At 54.9% G+C, this 18,466-nt stretch overlaps 2 protein-coding genes across 3 annotated transcripts in view; both read right to left on the bottom strand.

The window, feature by feature from the left end:
- The window catches only part of SLC5A5 (solute carrier family 5 member 5), a 13,040-nt gene extending 4,985 nt beyond the window's left edge, over positions 1 to 8,055 (bottom strand). For both annotated transcript variants that reach the window (XM_019641786.1, XM_019641787.1), the window contains exons 1-12: positions 7,388 to 8,055; positions 6,539 to 6,604; positions 6,208 to 6,259; positions 5,962 to 6,029; positions 3,618 to 3,772; positions 3,006 to 3,146; positions 2,796 to 2,925; positions 1,794 to 1,882; positions 938 to 1,050; positions 794 to 864; positions 269 to 355; positions 5 to 198 (exon numbers count right to left, since the gene is read on the bottom strand). In XM_019641786.1, coding sequence (XP_019497331.1) covers positions 5 to 198; positions 269 to 355; positions 794 to 864; positions 938 to 1,050; positions 1,794 to 1,882; positions 2,796 to 2,925; positions 3,006 to 3,146; positions 3,618 to 3,772; positions 5,962 to 6,029; positions 6,208 to 6,259; positions 6,539 to 6,604; positions 7,388 to 7,744 — 1,523 coding nt within the window. In that variant the 5' untranslated portion in view covers positions 7,745 to 8,055. The remainder of the gene's footprint in view (positions 1 to 4; positions 199 to 268; positions 356 to 793; positions 865 to 937; positions 1,051 to 1,793; positions 1,883 to 2,795; positions 2,926 to 3,005; positions 3,147 to 3,617; positions 3,773 to 5,961; positions 6,030 to 6,207; positions 6,260 to 6,538; positions 6,605 to 7,387) is intronic.
- Positions 8,056 to 14,144: 6,089 nt separating this feature from the next.
- Positions 14,145 to 17,387, bottom strand: RPL18A (ribosomal protein L18a). Its single transcript, XM_019641767.1, has 5 exons — positions 17,302 to 17,387; positions 15,817 to 15,996; positions 15,133 to 15,262; positions 14,449 to 14,558; positions 14,145 to 14,302 (listed from the first exon to the last, which is right to left on the bottom strand). Exons 1-5 carry the CDS (start codon positions 17,317 to 17,319, stop codon positions 14,210 to 14,212), a joined length of 531 nt encoding a protein of 176 aa, XP_019497312.1. The 5' UTR covers positions 17,320 to 17,387; the 3' UTR covers positions 14,145 to 14,209.
- Between the last annotated feature and the right edge of the window lie 1,079 nt (positions 17,388 to 18,466).

Below are 18,466 nucleotides of genomic sequence, written 5' to 3'. Positions count from 1 at the left end.
TCACCTGGAAGCCCCGCTGGAGGTGTTGATGGCCAGGAGCGGGCCCAAGAGGCCAGAGGTGTTGGCTGAGGGCTCGGCACAGCCGGCGGCAGAGGACGGCAGGACCCCCATGGACTGCGCGCTGGGCGGGTACAGAGTGGCGCCCACCGCCACCCACAGCGAGAGCGCCGAGCCAGCCGCTATCCCGGAGAGGACGCCCTGGGGTGGGGCCAACGTCAGGGGACTGGGGCCTCCGGCCACGCCCCCCAGCTCGCCTGTCCCCACTTACCCACGTGTTGCAGGCGGGGAGGAACATTCCCAGAGTGAAGGCTCCGAGGAGGGGGCCGCTGAGGACACCCATGACGGTGAAGGAGCCCTGGGGGAGAGGATGATGGTGTGGCTGAGGGTAATACCAATCCACCTCTCCGGGCCTCAGTTTACCCGCTGGGAAAACAAGACCTGAGGAATCCCACTGCAGGCCTTGAGGCTCCTTTGTGCCTCAGTTTCTCTAAAGGAGTGGGGACTCCCTGTTTCTGCTTCTCTCCTGTGCTGCAGGCAAAGATGCTCATTCTTTCTGGATAGATGCGATCCCACCTCCACACCAGGGCGAGGCCCTTCCTACCCCCAGGCCACCGTCTCCCGACTTCCACCTCCCCTCGGTTCCGCCCAGGTGACTGCAGAAAGTATACGGCTGCTCGTGGCAAATGGAACCCAGTTTTGCCACCGAATGTATGACCCTTTCTAACTTCAGTGCAAGGCGGACGATACCCCCACCTCTTGGGAAGATCGGGGCGTGGTCGCGGAGGGGGCTCACCTGGAGGACGCCGCCCCCCAGCAGCGAGGACAGAGCCGCCACGGTAAGACAGGCCGAGCCATAGATGAGCGCTGTAGAGATGGGGATGGCACTGTCAGCGGGGAGATGCCTCCCTGGCCCCCCACCAAGGTTCCCCCAACTCACAGAGCCCCTTGGAGATGATTATGAGTCTCCGGGGCGACAGGCTGGGCAGCCGTGGTTTGATGAGGTCCTCCACAGTTACGGCAGCCATGGCGTTGATGCTGGTGGATGCGGTGCTGGGGGGCATGAGATGGGGAGGGCGGGGGGTGTGGTCAAGCCACATCCAGAAGCTGACCATACCCCCTCTGGGGCCCACCTGCTGGGGGAAGTCCCCAGCTGTCCATACTATCTAACCTGCCAAGACCCCACCCAGACCAAGGGCAAAGGCATGGATGATAGACTCCCCCAAGAGTGGAAGAGATGTCCACCCCTCACCCCCATGCCACAGACCTGAGACACCCCCACAGCAGCAGGGAACCCACAACCAAGGAAACAAATGACACAAGTTCTCATTACAGAGCAATAATGGGGTGCAGAGAATTGTCACATAGGACCCTGGTCACTGCAGGAGCAGGGCTGTGGCCAGAAGTCATAGAAGACTTGAAATTACCAGAATGTGAGGACCCTGAGTGCAGAAGTGGGGGACTGCTTGGTCATAGCTGTTCCCCAGGATTTAGAACAGCAGTATCTGCCACACAGTAGGTACTCAATAAACATTAGTTTGATAGAAGGAAAGGAGAAAGGGAAGTCAGGTGTGGCTCTGCCAGGTGCTAAAAAGGGTAAGACTCCACAGTTGGGGTCTTTGTGCCCAGGGTATGAGCCCTGCTAGAGCCCACCAGAACAGCCCCCTGGGGACTGAGCAGGAACTGTAAATGGTGGACACGTTCAGAGCATTCTCTCTCTCAGGGGGATGACCGGTAGGGACAAGGAGGCCCCAAGGGACTAGGACATGGCTGGGTGAGCAAGCAGTGCCACTCACCTGAGGGTGCCACTGTAGGCACAGGCCAGAAAGAGCCCAGGGACTCCAGGCAGGTCCTCGAAGATGTCCAGCACAAGCAGGGGCATGTACTGGGGGAAGTCAGGGGTCAGCCTCCAGGACAGCAGCACCCTGAGGCTGGGGCTTTTGTCTGTCCTCACTCTGTACATTCCCAGCACCCATTGCAGACCAGGCTCACAATGAGTACTTAGTGTGTGTTTGTTGATGGACTGCACGCACCTGTGATTGTCTGCCCCACTATATACAGAGCCCTGGGATCCCAATGAGGCAGTGTCCTGAGTCATCCCCACATTACTGATGAGGACAGTGAGGCCAAGAGGTGCAGCCCAGTCAGGCAGTCAGGATCTGACCCCAGGAGAGGATAGCAGATTCGATAGCCTTGCAGCCTTTGTGAACTCTGAATCCTGTGGCGAGAGGGCTGGAGCTCCAGCCACGGGGTGTGACCTAGGTATAGGTCCTGGCCCTGGCGCTGCCCCTGACTTGCCTGCGCACCTCAAGCAATGCCTCTTGCCCCCACCAGCCTTGGTTTTCTCATTTGTAAAGTGGGCATCATGACAGCCTTGGCCTCATCACTTGTCGAAGGATTTGATGGGAAACTAATTGCTCATAAAGGGAACAGCATGAGGCATAAAGTAGGCGCTTGGAATATGGGAGCTGGTCATTATTAATATCAACACCATCACTTCATGCTGGACCATGGTCCCATCCTCTCCTTGATACCCCTCAGAGAGTATCTGACTCTAAATCTGAATGTGCCCCTCCCTAGCTCACACTCCCCATGGCTCCTTATTGCCTCCCATCCTCATCTTCCCTTCTCCTCCCAGGTCCTTTTCTGATCCAAGGTCTCTCCTTCCTCTTGACCTTTACACAAGCTGTTCCCTCTGTTAGGAAAGCTCTTCCACCCTCGCCCCAGAGACATATCCATACAACAGTTCAGAGTGGGGGTGGGGGTGGGAGTGGCACAGGAGCCTGGACAAGACTCACCTGGTCTGGGGCAGAGATACGCCCTTTGAGGAGGGGGTCACAGTCCATATAGACTGTGAACATGACGATACCACAGCCAGCAGCGCTGGACACAATCAGGAATAGGCCCAGCTGGTTGATGAGCAGGGCCCTGCAGGGAGGTACAGCCTCAGGCTGGGGAGAGGGGGCAGCACATCCCAGAGGTCCCCACTCTGCTCCCCAAACACTTACAACTTGGCCTGCTTCTCCGTGCGGCAGGCCACATAACGCTGCACCTGTGCTTGGTTCACGCCATACATTGAGAGCCACACCAACGTGCCACCCACCACAAAAGTCCAGAATGTGTAGCGACTCCGTGGGTCCAGATCAAAGCTGGATGAGGGCAAGAAAAGAAAGCCACGTGGGGATGCCACAATGAATTTACTCTCCCAAAGGCCCCAGATGGCCATTCTGGAAATTATAGGCCTTAAAGGACATTTAGGATGGGTTTTGAAGTGTGAGTAGGAGTTGGCCAGATTGAAAATTCATTTGTTTGTTTACTGAGTCATCCATGTATGCATTCTAAAACCATTCTTTCTTTATCCAGCTGGGACCTCAGAGAGCCTTCAGTTCCCATTCTGGGCTGAAAGGTAGGGTGGGGCAGAAGTCTAGGCCAGGTGAAAGAATGGAGGCTAGGGGAGTATAGAGAAGGGGAGCTAGGGTCCTGTCTGTGGGGAGTCTGGGGAGGGGAGCAGGGAGAGCTTCCTTGAGCAGGAGGCATTGGCTAGCTTCTCCAAGGGCAGAGGGATGCCAATTCCATCATCTTGCAGTATCTGAAGTTTCCCCCGCTACATTTTCACTCACTCCATCAGGTTGATCCGGGAGTGGTTCTGAGCAAGCTCAAGCACCTGCCTGGGCCCACCTACAATCATGGTCCCACGGGCCAGGACAACCCAGAAGCCAGCCAACATCACCACGACCTGGAACACATCGGTCCAGATCACAGCCTTCATGCCACCCTGCAGGATGTGACAGAGAGGGACAGGGGGGTCAGATGGGGACCTGTCTGTGGCCTGCAGGGGTCAGATGGAGGACCTGGCTGGAGCCAACTAGGCCTGGCCTCTAGCAGTGCCTAGAATCAACGCTCCTCTTTGCCTCAGTTTCCTCATCTGTAAAATGGGTTAATAACTGTGCCTCCCCTTACAGTGATGTTGTGAGAATTAAGTTAGTTAATATGAGAAAAATATTTTGGAATGGCACCTGTCATATACAAGGTGTAATCAATAAATACGGTGACTGTTTAAATAAAAAAAATAATTATAGTAAAAGACACATTGCCATGAATCCCCCTCAAAATACTCCCTCTCTTTAAACACATTTATCCCATCATTCTTGCACTTTCTGAAGCAGTTCTACAAGTCCTCTTTCTTGAGTGTCTAGTTGTGCTGTTGTGGCTGCCTTGATGTCCTGAATCAGTTTAAAACATTTACCTTTCATGGTCATTTTGACTTTGGGGAAGAGCCAGAAGTCACACAGTGCCAAATCCGTTGACTAAGGTGGATGACGACACGCCGTAATGTTTTTATTTCACAAAAATTGCTGTACTAGAAGCAATGTGTGACATGGAACCTTTCTGTTGTGATCAAAACCTACAGTGAATGCTGCTGCCGAGTGCCATCCAATGGAAAGGCAGGGATCTTCAATACCGAAGCGGCACATCAAATCTTAGTAACAGTGTGTGACAAGTTTCAACTTGCTCTGTGCAGTCAGTCAGGTGGGAGTTATGGTTGAGAGGTGTGTTTTAAAATGTGCCATAAGTCATCCTCCATCATGACAACGCTCCATGTCACACATCGCTTCTGGTATATGGCAATTTCTGTCAAATAAAAACATCACGGCTGTGTCCTCATCCACCTTATTCACCAGATCTGGCACCGTGCGACTTCTGGCTCTTCCCCAAAGTCAAAATGATTCAGGACGGGCTGGCAGAGTGGCACGTTGGTTAAGAGCTGGCTTGGGACACCAGCTCTGAGCAGCAGGACCCTGGTTCGGATCCCACATGAGGGCCAGTGATGCTCGCCCTCTACAGCTAAGATAGTGAACAACAGCTCGACCTGGAGCTGGGCTGCTGTGAGTCACCAGTGATGGGGTGGGCTGTAGCCCCTGCTGTAGTGGGCTGCCGTGAGCCACCATGAGTGGCTGGCAGCCAGCGTGAGCAGCTGACAGCCAGTGTGACCTGCCGTGAGTGGCCGTCCAATGCCCAGCGAATGACTGCCTAGCCAGGAAGAGCGCAAAGATAATACCAACATGGGCCAGTGAAGCAACGTCCTCCACAACTAGACTGAAGAACAAAAGGACAGCAACTTGTCTGTTCCCCTTCCCCCAATTCCCCAATAAAAAAAAAATCTTAAAAAAAAAAAGATTCAGGACATCGAGGCAGCCACAGTAGTGCAACTAAAGACATTCACGACAGAGGACTTCCAGAACTGCTTCAGAAAGTGGCCAGAACAATGTTCAAAGCAAAGGGGAATATTTTGAGGGGGGTTAATGGCAATGTGTCTTTTACTGTAATAAATATTTTTTATTTAAACATTCACCATATTGTTTTACCAAATCTCGTATAAGTATTCAGTTAGTGAGTGATGCCTGCTACTATTATTACTACTACTACTATTATTATTAGCTGCTGTTTTTTACCCTTCCAGCCTTTGCCTTCCCATGGAAGCCCCTGGATTTTCTTTTGGAGAAGCCCCCACCCCCGCCCCCACAGGCCGTTCAGGTAAGGCCAATCGCCAATCCCCACTCCCAGCTGTAGGAATAGCCAATCAGAATATTCCAGCCTCCCAAACTTCTGCCCATTCTGCACACAAGACCAGGGCCAGCCAAAGAGCCCTCCTGGACTTTAGTCAGCCCATCCTGAAATAGGAACTCACTTTCTGCTCAATGTGATGGATGCCTGGAGCTGATGGGTCCTCTAAAGAGGAGAGGAACCCAGAGGACACTGTTGTAGCCCCTAGATTCTGCCAGGCCTGAAGCTAGCTTATCCCTGGACCTCTCAACTCTCCTTTCATTATAAAGATGAGGAAACAGGCCCAGCTGAGACTGGGCTTCTTGGGGAGGAAGGGAAAGTAGAGAGTGGACAGCCAGCCCAGGATCTCCCCTACCCAGCAGGCATGGAGCCCCCACTTGGGGTAAGGGGGTCACTCACCACAGTGGTGTAAAAGGTGCAGATGGCTCCAGTGGATAGGAGCGACGCCCAGATGTCCAGCCCGGTCACTGTGCAAAGAGACTCCCCATTAGGTCCAGGGTGTGGTGCAAACTTGGTCTCCAGTGTCCTCTCTCCTGGAGGAGTCTTCCCTTCCATGTCTCTCCTAGAGCCGCCCCTGCCCCTTCCTCCAGCCTGTAAGGCTTTGCCCCCTCCCAGCCACCCTGCCCTGATCTCCCAGAGCCAAACCCTGGTTCAGGATGAGCGCAGGGGCGTATATCACGATGCCAGTGTACAGCACCTGCAGGTGGGGGGTCAGGTGAGGCAGATGTTGGCAGAGGTAGGGTAGTGGTGATGGTGTCTGGGCGAGGAGGGGATCCGAGATGGTGGACGGAGGGTGGTTGGGGTAGGGACAAGGGCAGATGGGCGTAGCCATGCGGGTTGTGGGCGGGGCCCCGGCAGCGCAATGCAGGATGGGGGCGGGACCCACGGGGCAGGGTCGGGAAGAATTGGGGAGGACTGTGGGCAGGGCCTATGAAGGCAGGACCCTGTAGGAGAAGGCAGGGCCAAGGCTACTCACTGTGGCCACCAAGTACTGCAGGGTCCCGCAGAGCCGCACAGTCCGGCTGAAACGCAGCTCCAGGTACTGCAAGGAGGAGCCGAGGGCTGGTGGTCAACCTGGACAGGTCCTACCCAGGGGCTCAGGGCCTCTGGGTTCGTTCACATGCCATCTTGGTTTCTGCCCTCCCTCTGGAGGCCAACTTTCCTCTCCACACTCTCTCCTGCGGAGGCCCCCACCCCTCGCCAAACGCACACACTCCCACCTGTCCGCGTACACCTGGGCACATACGTCATCCGATGGCCCAGGAGGACTGAGCCATCAAGTGTGCACACGTCCTCCTTCATTCTTGCTTGATTGGCCTGTGTCCAACTGTTATTAGCCTCCTACTGTATATGGGTCACAATTTAAATCACTTTACCCAGGGCCCTGGAAGGAGGTCCTGTTATTAGCCAGGTTGGACATTTGGGAAACGAGCAGAGGCCTGTCCCTTGCCGAAAGTAGGAGGAAGCTGGGACGTCGGGTTTGGAACCCCGACCCCCCTGTCTGGCGAGCACTCGGGTATCCGCACACCTAGGCATGTGAAGTGTATGCCTAGCCACACGTGAGTGCACAGCGGGCCGAGTCTGACCCCACCCCCCTCAGGCTTCCACTGAAGACAACGAGGACGCTAGCTCCTCTTCCTCCTTCCTGTCCTTCGCCCCACTGCCTGGGGCTTCTTCCTAGAACCCTCTCCACTTGTCTGCCTGGGGGAGGGGAAACAGCCCATCTGTGTCCCCCCTGCACAGCAGTTCAAAGCCCCAGGGGTACCCCCGCCGCGTCCCTGCGTTCCCAGCCAGGCAGGTTCAGCCTTTGGCCTCTGCCGGGTACCTGGTAGGTGCTGGTGAGGCCCAGGCGGTAGAAAACTGGCAGGTAGAAGGCGGCGGTCAGCAGGGAGTTGAGCAACTGGCCCAGGCACATCCAAAGGAACTTGAGGCCATAGCGATAGGCCTCGGAGGGCACGCCCAGCACCTGCACAGCGGACATGAAGCTGGCGGCCAGCGATAGGCCAACCGGCAGGGCAGCCAGGCGCCGGCCCCCCGTGAAGAAGTCCTCCGCACTACGCTGCCCACCCCCCGCCAGCCCCACCCACAGCCCAATGCCTGTGGACACGAGGAGCATGAGCGCGAAGACCCCATAGTCCCAGGCTCCGAACGTGGCCCGTGTCTCCGCCCCGACGACGGCCATGAAGAGCAGGTGCAGGCGCCAAGGGCGACCCTGGCCACCCCGCGCGCCGGGGCAAGGGAGGCTGGCGGCGGCTGAGGAGGCAGGACTGCGCAGAGGTGGAAGGATGCTTGGCCTCCTCAGTGAGGCGCACGCCTGTCCCTTTGGGTCCCCAGCAGCCCTCGCTGTTGCCGTCTGCCTTTTTGTCCCTCCTCTCCGTGTACGCGGCTGCCTCCGCCGTCTGTCCACCTCGCCTCCCCCTTGGTCCGGCTTCCCCGTGCAGCCGTGTGTCCGCCCCCCAGCCCCTGTCCGTCTCCCTGGAAGCCGCGCTTGGCGCTGACAGCTGGAGGTCTCGGTGGGGCTTAAAGCAGTGGCCCGCAGCGGCGGGCTGCGGATTTATTGGGCTCTGGGGTCAGCGAAACTCCGCCCTCATACTTGGGGGCGGGCAGGACTCACACCCTTTCCTCCCGGAATGGGGTTACTGGATGGCTGTCGGGTATGGGATCTGGGAGTCTTCCACACACCTCCCTTGCTTCATGTGGCTCTCTTCCCTGACCACCAGCTGTTAATGTCTCCCGTTGACAAGTAGGGAAACTGAGGCACAGAGGTTGCATGTCATTCACCCCAGGGCACACAGCCGGGAGCAGTGGCTTCGGCATTCAAATCCCTGCTGTGCTGTAGTACCTTTGAGCTATGGAACGCTCACTCTCCTAGAGGAATGGAATTCACTCTCAAGGCTGAGGAGTCCCATAAGGAAAACTCGTGCGGCTTAAACCCCTTCCCCAACTGGCACCTGGAACCTCTTTCTCTAGAGCCTACTTGGAATGTATCACCAAACCTCACCCTTTGGTTAAGCCAAGTGGGAGATCTTGGGGTTCAGGTCCTGAGTACATATGTATTGGAGGAAGTCTTTGCTTTTCTCTGGGCCTCAGTTTCCCCATCTGTAAATGGGGATAAAAGAGCCCCTGCCTCAGAGGAATAAATTGAACCTGCATAATACAAACCTGGCACAGAGCGCCTTTTCATTCGTTTCTTCATTCACTTGGTTCCTTGTCAAACATGCACTGAGCATCTGCCCTGTACTAGGCATAACGTACAATGGAGGTCATGGGTGGGGGTTGTCAGTGGTCATGAACCCGGATAGATGGAGACCCATAACTATCTGGGGAGGTGGTGTCTGGAATGGCCCTATCACACAAATGAAGAGACAGAGAAAGCTGGAGGGGAAGTCCCTTGCTGTGGGGTCATGTCATTAAGGGACCCAGACTCTGTCAACTTGGGGCCCTTCGCTGGGGAGACATGGAGGATTTGGGGCCTCTGGAGGCTCTGAGCTTTGGTTGGCGTCCTGGCTCATCCTCCAAAGGCTAGGTTCCCTCTTCTGTAAGCGGGCGGGATCTAAGAATCCGCGCGGGTTTGGAATGCTAGGGCGCTGCAGCCCTCCCTGGCCTCTGCCGCCCTCTGGTGGTTCCCTGTGGCCTACATGCGCCACCCCAGCTTGGTCCGGCGTTCCCCAGGCCTACCCACGTGTCCTGCGGGACTGTCTTCTCTCTATATATACGATGCGCAAGGCAGGCCTGCCCCTCCCCTGGGGCTGTGACTCTACAACTGTCACACCGGTATCTCTTGCCTGCTGGCTTGCACCCTCAGCCCACACTTAGGGTGGGGAGGACACCAAGCTCTTCCACCTCCACCATTTTTCCAGGCTTGGCTGCGCGGCACCCTCTTGGAAAGTCTGGCTGGGAAAGGGGAAATCCCGACGGGCGATCCCTACCCGCAAAGGCAAGCAAAGGAACACAAATATATGTAAATTGATGCTAACACCCTCAACCTGCCTTGTATCCCCGGGGTGGTTCTGGGAGGGAGGTACCGTCCTGTGCCAGCACACACACACACCCTCTCCCCCCCCCTCCCCATACCCTATTGTGGAGGGGGGCTCCAGGCTGCAGACTGACACCCGGGCTGAGACCTTTTCACTGAGTGCCTACTGTGTGCAGGGCCCTGCGCCTGGAGCTGGAGACACAGTAGGACCCAGGTGGACCCACCTGGTGAACAGACTCATGGCAGATGAATATTCAACTCAGAACCGGAAGGATGACAATAGTGATGGCCTAGGGGGAGGTGGGGCCTCTGGGTGGGGAACTCTCTGGGGGAATGAGTGGAGGCCTGCAGCCAGAGAATGAACCAGACCTGGAGAAAGCTAGGGGAAGGGCCCTGAGGTGGGAAGGAGCTGGACAGGGAGGGCTACAGGGGACCTTGAGCCTTGTCAAGGGGTGTGGATTTTATTCAGAGGGTGGTGGGGGTGGGGAGGGGGGAGCCACTGAACAGTTTGGAACAAATGAGGGACCTAATGAGTAGAGCCTAGTGGGGTGGACCTAATAATGGAACTAATGGGTAGATTCAGAACATTCTGGAATTTCAGGACATGAGAGGATGCCCAGAGTTGGGAGCTGGTGGGGTGGGTGGGGACCATCTCCTGCGACTGGTGGGAAGAAGCATGGGCAGGGGCACAGAGCAGGGTGGGGAGAAGCAGTCACACCTTAATGGGAGGAAGGCAGGCAGGAGCCCAGGATATAAGTTGGAAAGATCCTCACCCAGTCCACTGGGAGAAGGGCAGGGCAATCCTGAAGGTGCAGCAGTCTGAGCAGAATGGGCAGTAGTGTTGGGCCATATGGGTACCTGCTGCCCCCACCTCTGCCTGCTGCCTAGGCACCCCCAGTGCTCCCATGGCTCCCTGGAGACGTGGCATGGGTCAGAGGTGAGAGGGGTGAGTAGCTGTGAGCTACTTTGGCTCCAGCATGACCTGCTGGGTGTCCATCCTTGAATTTGTACACTGTACTCAGTAAAGGTAAACCTTTATTGCCACTGGTCCTGTCACTGTGAGACTCCATGATCCTCAGTCTCTCTGGGTTTCAGGATCTGGGTTGGGTCTCCTGGGGTCCCCATTTTGTCTTGCCTTGGCACCTGCCCTTGCTGGATGGTCCTGATTCAGGAGCCAAGTGCAGAGTAGGTCAGGGAGAGGCAGTTCCTTTCCCCCAGGCTCCAAGTCCTGCCCAGGCATGACACTCGACACCTGGACATGTCCAGGAACCTCAGTACCTGAGGCAGTGGGAGGGGTCCACTGGGTTCCTGCTGTCATCCCTGGGCTGGCTTAGTGAGCGAGCCCCAACCAACCAGAGTGGTGTCAGCAATCCAAGTGCCATCCCACTTCAAAGGCCCCATATGGAAGAGTCCATCTCCTCCTAATTCCAGCCTTTGCTGTGGGTGGTCCTGGCACTTCAACTCCCTCTGGAGACTGAGGGCTCAGTTCAGTGGTCCTCACCTCCAGCTGCTTTAAGGGTTTGTGGGGAATTGCCAGGTGATGGTTACATGGAAGAGGGGTCTGTGGGCAAACTCATGAGAGGGTGAGCAGATTGGGCAGGGTGGGTGGATGAACAGGTGGAGGTTAGAGTTGGGCTCATTCTCAAGTTCCCTTAATGGGATTGACCCCGCCCTTCAGCTGGTGGGTACAGTTACCTTCCCAACTAGTTCCCAGGCTACAATGTGGATGAGCCGTTGGTGGAGCTCCAAGGTAGGGATAGCGGTGCCCAGTGAGCCTTTGTAGAGCCCTGGACTTCCACATTCCTTGTGGTGCATCATAGCCTCTCTCAATCTCTAGTTCATCTGCAGTGGCGTTCTCCCCTCCACCCCCAGAATTAAATCACCACCTCCACTTTACACAGAAAGAAACTAAGGCTCAGTGTCAGCCCAGGCACAGCCCTCAAGGCCCACCTCCAGGACACCAGGACCTTATAGCTCCGGGTACAGCCTGAGGACTGGTGTTTCCTTTTCCCTTGTGTTCTAATCAGGTAACAGGGTCAGGAACTGAAGCTCCTTCCACTTTGTTGCTTGTGTGTGGCTTCATGAACAAAGGTGGCTGCTGGAGAACTGGCCATTGTGGCTATATTCCAGCTGGGTGGCTATTTTCTGAAAATGGCTCATATCACATGACCACTCTGGGAAACGTTTTCTGAGTGGAATGTCGATTTCGAGATCCTATTATTAAGGAAGGAATATTTGGGGCAACTGTTAAGTTTCCACCATAAACTGCCAGATTAATGAAATACACCAGAAAAACATTTTTAAAAATCTTAGCCTGATCTCTCAAAATATACCTTAAAAACATTAAAAAGTGCCCTGGAAAAAAATATTTGCTACATACACGGGAAGATTTTTTTTCAGGCTTGTCTCTCAACTTAAAAAAAAAAATTTAGGGCTGACTGAGTGGCTCAGTTGGTTAAGAGCACAAGCTCTGAACAGGGTTGCCGTTTTGATTCCCTCATGGGTCAGTGACCTGCGCCCAAACTGAGCCTCAGCTGGTGAGAGCACCTGCTCCTAACAGGGTTGCCGGCTCAACTACTGCATGGGATGGTGGGCTATGCCAACTCACAACTAAGACTGAACATGGCACCTTGAGCTGAGTGGCTGCAAGGTGCCAACAGGCAGCAGGATGGTGACTGGACTCAGAGCTGAGCTAGCTGCGCCCTCCACAACTAAGATTGAAGGACAACTTGGCTGTTCCCCTTCCCCAATTCCTTAATAAAATCTTTAAACAAATTTTTTTTCAACTGACGGCCAGTTAGCTCAGGTGGTTGAGTGCAGTGCTCATAACACCAAAGTTGTGGGTTCGATCCCCGCATGGGCCATGGAGCTGTACCCGCCACTAGATTGAAGACTAAACTTGGAGCTGATGGGTCCTGGAGAAATACACTGTCCTCCAATAAAATCCTTGGGGGGGGGGGAACCTCTTTAAACAAAAAAACCAGCAGCCCAATAGAAAAATGAGCCAAGTTCATACAAATTATTTTAATTCAGGGAAAAGTACCTCCTTCATAGAAAAGCAAATCCTAAGATGTGATTTTTTTCAACCATCAAAGTTAGCTAACCCATGGGTGCTGGCAAGTCTGTCGGAAACCAGGATTCCTTCTTGATCCTGTTCAGAAATATGTTGAATGTATTTATTCAGCGATTTTTGGCAGTGTCTACATCAAACCTGGCTCAACAATGCCAGACCAGGGGTTTAGCATTGCTATCCCATGTGGTGCAGTGACAGGCAGCAGGATCTTCATTGGCCATCCTGTCCTTTTCTGGGTCCCACAAAGACCTATTGAAGCCCTCCTGGGGACAGAGATGTGGTTCCTGCTCTCAGACTGTCTGGTGGGGAACAGAAAACCAATCAAGTCACATGAATAGATGTGTGGTTCACAATTACTGAAGCCAACCCAGAGATCTCTCTGGAGAGCAGTCCAGGCAGAGGGTTCGGTAAGTGCAAAGGCCTGGCGGTGGGTAGGAGTCAATTGTGTTGGGACAGCAGGCAGAGCAGCTGGTGAGGACCCCGGAAGCCTGGGACCCTGTTCTCAGGCCTGTCTCTCCTATGAGAGAATGGCTGGCTGTACACAAGTTGTGCCCTGGATATCTGGGCCTCTCCAAGCACAGGTGGACTTGGAAGTGACCTGGTTTTCTAGAAACCACCAGCGACTCTGCAAACTACCAACCCCCTCCCGCTATGGGGTAGAAGTTGTGTCCCCTGCCCAGGATTCCCCAGGCCTGGATGCCCCCCAACTCCTCACTCCTTTTGTGCTTGGGCTTCTTCCTGATCCATGGTGGGTCCTGCCAGCCTGCGTTCCCAGCATTTTTCAACTGGGTAACCTAATTAATGCCCTGACCTTGTGACAAGGACACCAAAGCTCACAGTGCCCAAGGTGACACACTAAGACAGGCACCCCTAAGGCCTGAGTTCTCAGCTATACCTCAGCCTCCTTGTTGAAGGCTTGGCCAGGATGGGCACCCCAGGGTGGGATTAGCTTCATGCTTGGAATTCCACTCAAGTGGTTTCCTGGAAACAGATGTCCTCGCTGAGACTGGAACCTCCCCACAAGGGGCCCCAACTAGGGAAGGGGAAGCTGAACTCCAGCACAGAGGCTCATGGCCCTCTTGGGTGCCCCCTTGTGTCTGCTCTGAGGACCTTGGAACCAAAGGCCAAGTTCTGGGTCAGGAGGGGAGGCCCAGGTGGAATGAACAAACCCCACCATCCTGATTCCCCCTGGGTCCAACTGAGGCCTGTGTTTAATGAGGCAGGTGGAACAGATTTGGGGGCCAAACCTATGGCCCACAGTGCACCTCAAAGCTCACAGCAGGGCTACCTAGTTAAGAGCTGAAAACTGGACCTTCTGGCTCCAGGACCTCACCCACGATAGCTCCTCACTGGACAAAGCCCCAGGGAACTTAGCAGGCAGGAGAGCGTGGGGGTGGGATGCTCACCATTTCTGCCCCACACCCCCACCCCTTCTAGGCCCACTTGAGGAGAGGAGGACTCCTCCTGAAGCAGAGAACTCAGATTGGCTGCACCCTTTTGAGTTCTACAGGGTGTGCAAAGAAAACAAGTGTGTCTGAGCACCCTGGTTTTCCCAAGGAGTTTATTCGGGCAGACCAGGGAACAGGGAGGTCCTGCATCTAAAAGAAGGTGTTGGGCCTCTTGGTGGTGAAGCGTGGCTTGTGCTGGCGACGAAGGACCCGGTGGGGCAGCGGGAACTTGATCTTGGAGTCCTGTGACAAAGAGAGGTGGGTGGAAGCCTCTTAACCTTGTCCTCTGGGGGGCCACTGAGGTGTGGCCACCCCCCACTGGGCTCCTGCGTCAGAACAAAGGCTAGGGGGAGCCCCCCTCATCCCAGGAGGGGCCCCAGAGCACTTACATGGAACTGCTTTACCGCCGGTCGGCGGCACTTGCTGGCCGCAATTTCCTCCACCTTCATGATCTGGATTGAGTGGGCGCGGGCACGGTGCCGGGCCCCCATGTCTCGGTCTGCAGGGAATAGGAGGGGGTCAGGCAGGGTTAATGTATGCTGGGGGCTCTGAACATTCCCGAAACCTCCCATCATGTTCCTGCTCGAGAGTCCCAATCTTGGGGACTGGGTGGGGGCCATAATTTCTGGCCACCAGGAGTGTAGAACCTCCAAATTCACTTTAAGGGGCACGGCCCAGCCCCTAAAGGCGACGAGATCCACTTGCTGTCAGCACCTCTGTTTAAACTGCTGCTACAAGAAACAGCAGTTCTTGGGTTTAGGTGCTTGGGTTTTAGCCTTGGCAGGCAGCCCACCCTAATAGTGCCTGGGGCAACTACAAGTCCCAACACTGAACAGGGGCTAGACCAGGTTCCGGGTGGTAGCACTGTCTACACCGAGGCCAAGCCCAAAAGGCCCACCTGCTGCCAGGTTCCAGAAATAGGCACGTCTGTGGTATCTTCTCCACTCCCCCAACCCCCAGAAGCTTCTTGCACTTGTCCTGCCTCAGTCTGGTTGGGAGGTGTCAGATTGAACTGCAGACACCTGCAACATGAGTCTAAAGGAGGGGCCTGGCTGTGGGGCATGGTGGCTTACAGCATTGGGTGACGGCACCAGCGGTGGTCAGGTCCCGGTACTCCCGGTACATGTTGTGGGTGCCGCTGCGGGAGTCGTAGCGCAGCCAGATGCCAAAGTTTTTCACCCGCAGGGGGGATTTCTCAAACACCTGCCAAGGAGACCAGTTGAAGTGAGCACAGTAAGCAGGGCCTCCACCTGGTCCCTGCCTTTGCTGCTCCAAAAACAACCCAGCCCCCGAACCATCAGGCACCTGAGGGAAAATTTCCATGGCAACAATTGGGGTACAGAGCAGTCCAGGCTACTTCCCCCATGGGAACCAACACAGGTCCTAACTCCTCACAAACATATCTGGGCCAAAAACCAGCTGCCGCCCAGTGCAGCCTAATGGTGTAGAGTCCAGTGCCCATCACAGCAGTGTGCCCAGGTGACAGCACCTCTCCCCCCTTCACAGATGAGGCCCAAGGAGGTGATGGTCTCAGCCAAGGTGTCCAAGTGTGCCAGCCACACTGTCCCCAGGTCTTGGGCTTTCCCACTAGGAAAAGGGCGCAGACACCCCATCTCATCCCATCCCGATCCAGGGCCTGAACTGCACCTGTCAATAGTACCATAGGCTCTGAAACCTGGTAACCTTGTGGGGCAAGGGCTGCTCCACGAAAGGTGTAAACCCACTTCAGACCCCACCCTGTCTTGGACACTCCGAACCTGCCCACAGTAGACAATTTCCCCTGAAGACTTCTTCATCTTCTTCAGCTGAGACACGAAGTACCAGAAGCGAGACTTGGCAACGACATGGTTAGGCGCAAAGATGCGCATGCGGTACAGGGGCGGCGTGTGGCACTTGGGGGTGGGCAGGCAGCGTCCTACCACCTTGTATTCTCGAAGCTGAAACAGAATCAGGGGTGAAGTGAGGCCAGCACCCAGAGCCCTGAGGCAACTGTGGCTATGCCCCTCTCCCTTTCCCAAGCTTGGTGACTACTGGATCAGTAGATAGAGAATCCTATCCCAAGGCTTCCATGTGGAATCCAGGTGATTGCAGATCATGCCATTGTCCAGCTTTCCCCATAAAAGTGAGAGCAGGGGGATTAATCAGGATGCCCTTGTGCCCAATTCCCTGGCTCACGAAAGCTGGGCAAAGCTGTCAACCCCGCTGTCCCACCCTTTCTCTTTATATTCGTGGGGAAAGCTGAGGCCTAGGCCTCCTTCTTCCATAGCATCTCTGCAACTCACATCTTGCCGAAGTCCTCTCCTTCATTATGGATTCAAAGACAGTGAGCAGCTTGGGAAATCACAGCCCACTCCAGGAAGACCAGGACAAAAATCCAGTTCCCTCTCCAGCCCTGGGCTCCCTACATTGCTGCCATGCAACCTACAGCTGCCTGAGTTTTCCCAGCGGCATCCCAAGGGATCTGGGCTCCCTAGTGGAAGCTCCATGTTTACACGGGTGCAAAGATGAGGCTGTCTGCCAAATCCAAGCCATGCGATATAGCAGAAAAGAGCTACCTCCGTAACTGCCCCCCAGTCATTTCACTAATGTCAAGAGGTAGCCCCGAATACCGCAAACTAAGCTCCTACTTCCATCTCTCCATCTGACTCATCGGCCTCGCAGATCATCCGTTCTGAAAGGGACCGAGGGGGTCCTTTCCCAGCGTGGAAACTGAGGCTGGAGAGCTATACATGACACCCCCACCCCAAGCGCGACCCGTTTTTCCCCGTGGCCTACTCTTCCAACTCTGCACCACAGCGCCCTTTGATTTTGCCCAGCACTTGCCACAATAGGGCTCGCACTCTCCGTGTCAATTCGGGTTCATAATTTTCTACTTCCCACTGACATACCGGGAAAAACAGAAACACTATTTATTGCCTCTCATCACGTCCACTATGCAACTGGGGAAACAGAGGCTCGGAAGCTCTACGAGGTCTCGTAGCGCAAGCCTCCACGTCACGCAACATGTCCCTTCGTCTGGAAAGTAGACTCAACCTCGCGATTCCCGAGCCTGCCCAGGTCACGCTCCTGCCTCCCCACGCGGCGCCCGCAGTAGCCGCCATGTTGGCGGCACAAGGGGGCCGCGACCGCGCCGGTCCCAGCCGGGAGCGCGCATCCCCGAGGCGGCCCACGCCACCTCCTGGGGCCCGCCATTCGGTCCGCGACGCGTTCCCCTACCCCTTACTCTGCTGCGACCGCCTTACCGTGCCGGAGGCCTTCATAGCCCTCTCTCTGCTTTCACCGCCACCTACAAAAGGAAGTAGCCGGGCTCACGCAGCCGCTCACCACAACTTTGTTGTCGGAAGTCCCGCCCTCTCCAAACCGCGCGCCCATTGGCTTCTTGGCCTCGCGTTCAACCAGATCTGCTTCTTCATTGGTTCCAGGTACACCAACCAGTTAGAGCCCCGCCTTCCTCCGCGGTGAGACTACAACTCCCAAGAAGCAGCGTGGCTAGCCCCCTCCTGTTCCGCAGCGGCCATAAAGGGAACGTCGGCGCCAGCGGCACGCCGGGAGTTGTAGGCACCCCGCGGAGGCCTAGGTGGAGGGTTGGAGCGTTCCCCTTTCGGGAATGCATATGTATAGGACTAGAACCTGAGCTCGGGTGGGCGCGGTGTTTATGATGCGATCGCAGCACTTTTCCCGGAAGTGTATTACAGAGGTCTCGAGCCACAGATTGAGAGTTCTCATCTGTAAAATGGGAATAATAGTACTGTTTTTCTCCTAGAAATGTTACAATAATTTGATAACCCATGTAAAACCCCAGGCACAGAGCAATTAACAAGCGCTAACATTCATTAAGTTCTGGAATGCTAGTTGCTCTTATTATTATAGAGACCTGATTTGTGTTTCATAGTGGCAGAGATTCAAACCCCATCTAGATTCAAACCCCATCTGCTTGCCTCCAGTACAGATCCTGGAAAACCTTGGGGTGGAGTGGGAGTGGGAGTGGAAGGGCCTTAGAACTGATTTAGGTGCACACACACCCCCTCCCCCATCTTTGAGGGACTGGGACAAAAAGAGGCTCTCCTGGAGGGGAGACCAAAGGTGAAAAAGGAAAGAACCACAAACTCAAGATGTCAGGCTGTGAAGAAAAACAAAGAGGATAATTTGGATGGTTTATTTTAGGGTAGGGAGGGCTCTTGGAGGAGAGGACAGCTGAACCCAGTTAGCATTTTTTTTTAATTAAAAAATTAACAATAGATTCATTGAGATAAAATTTACATACCATACAATTCAGCCATTAAAATTGTACAATTCAATGGTTTTTACTACCATTTATTCAGACACACATTTATATATTTAGTATATGCACAGTTGTGCAACCATCACCATAAAATTTAGAACATATCCACCATCTCCAAAAGAAGC

Source organism: Hipposideros armiger, unplaced genomic scaffold, assembly GCF_001890085.2.
Source record: "Hipposideros armiger isolate ML-2016 unplaced genomic scaffold, ASM189008v1 scaffold_64, whole genome shotgun sequence".
Lineage (NCBI taxonomy): Eukaryota > Metazoa > Chordata > Mammalia > Chiroptera > Hipposideridae > Hipposideros > Hipposideros armiger.
Note: the sequence above shows the minus strand (reverse complement) of the source record. Positions and strands in the feature narration are given on the sequence as shown.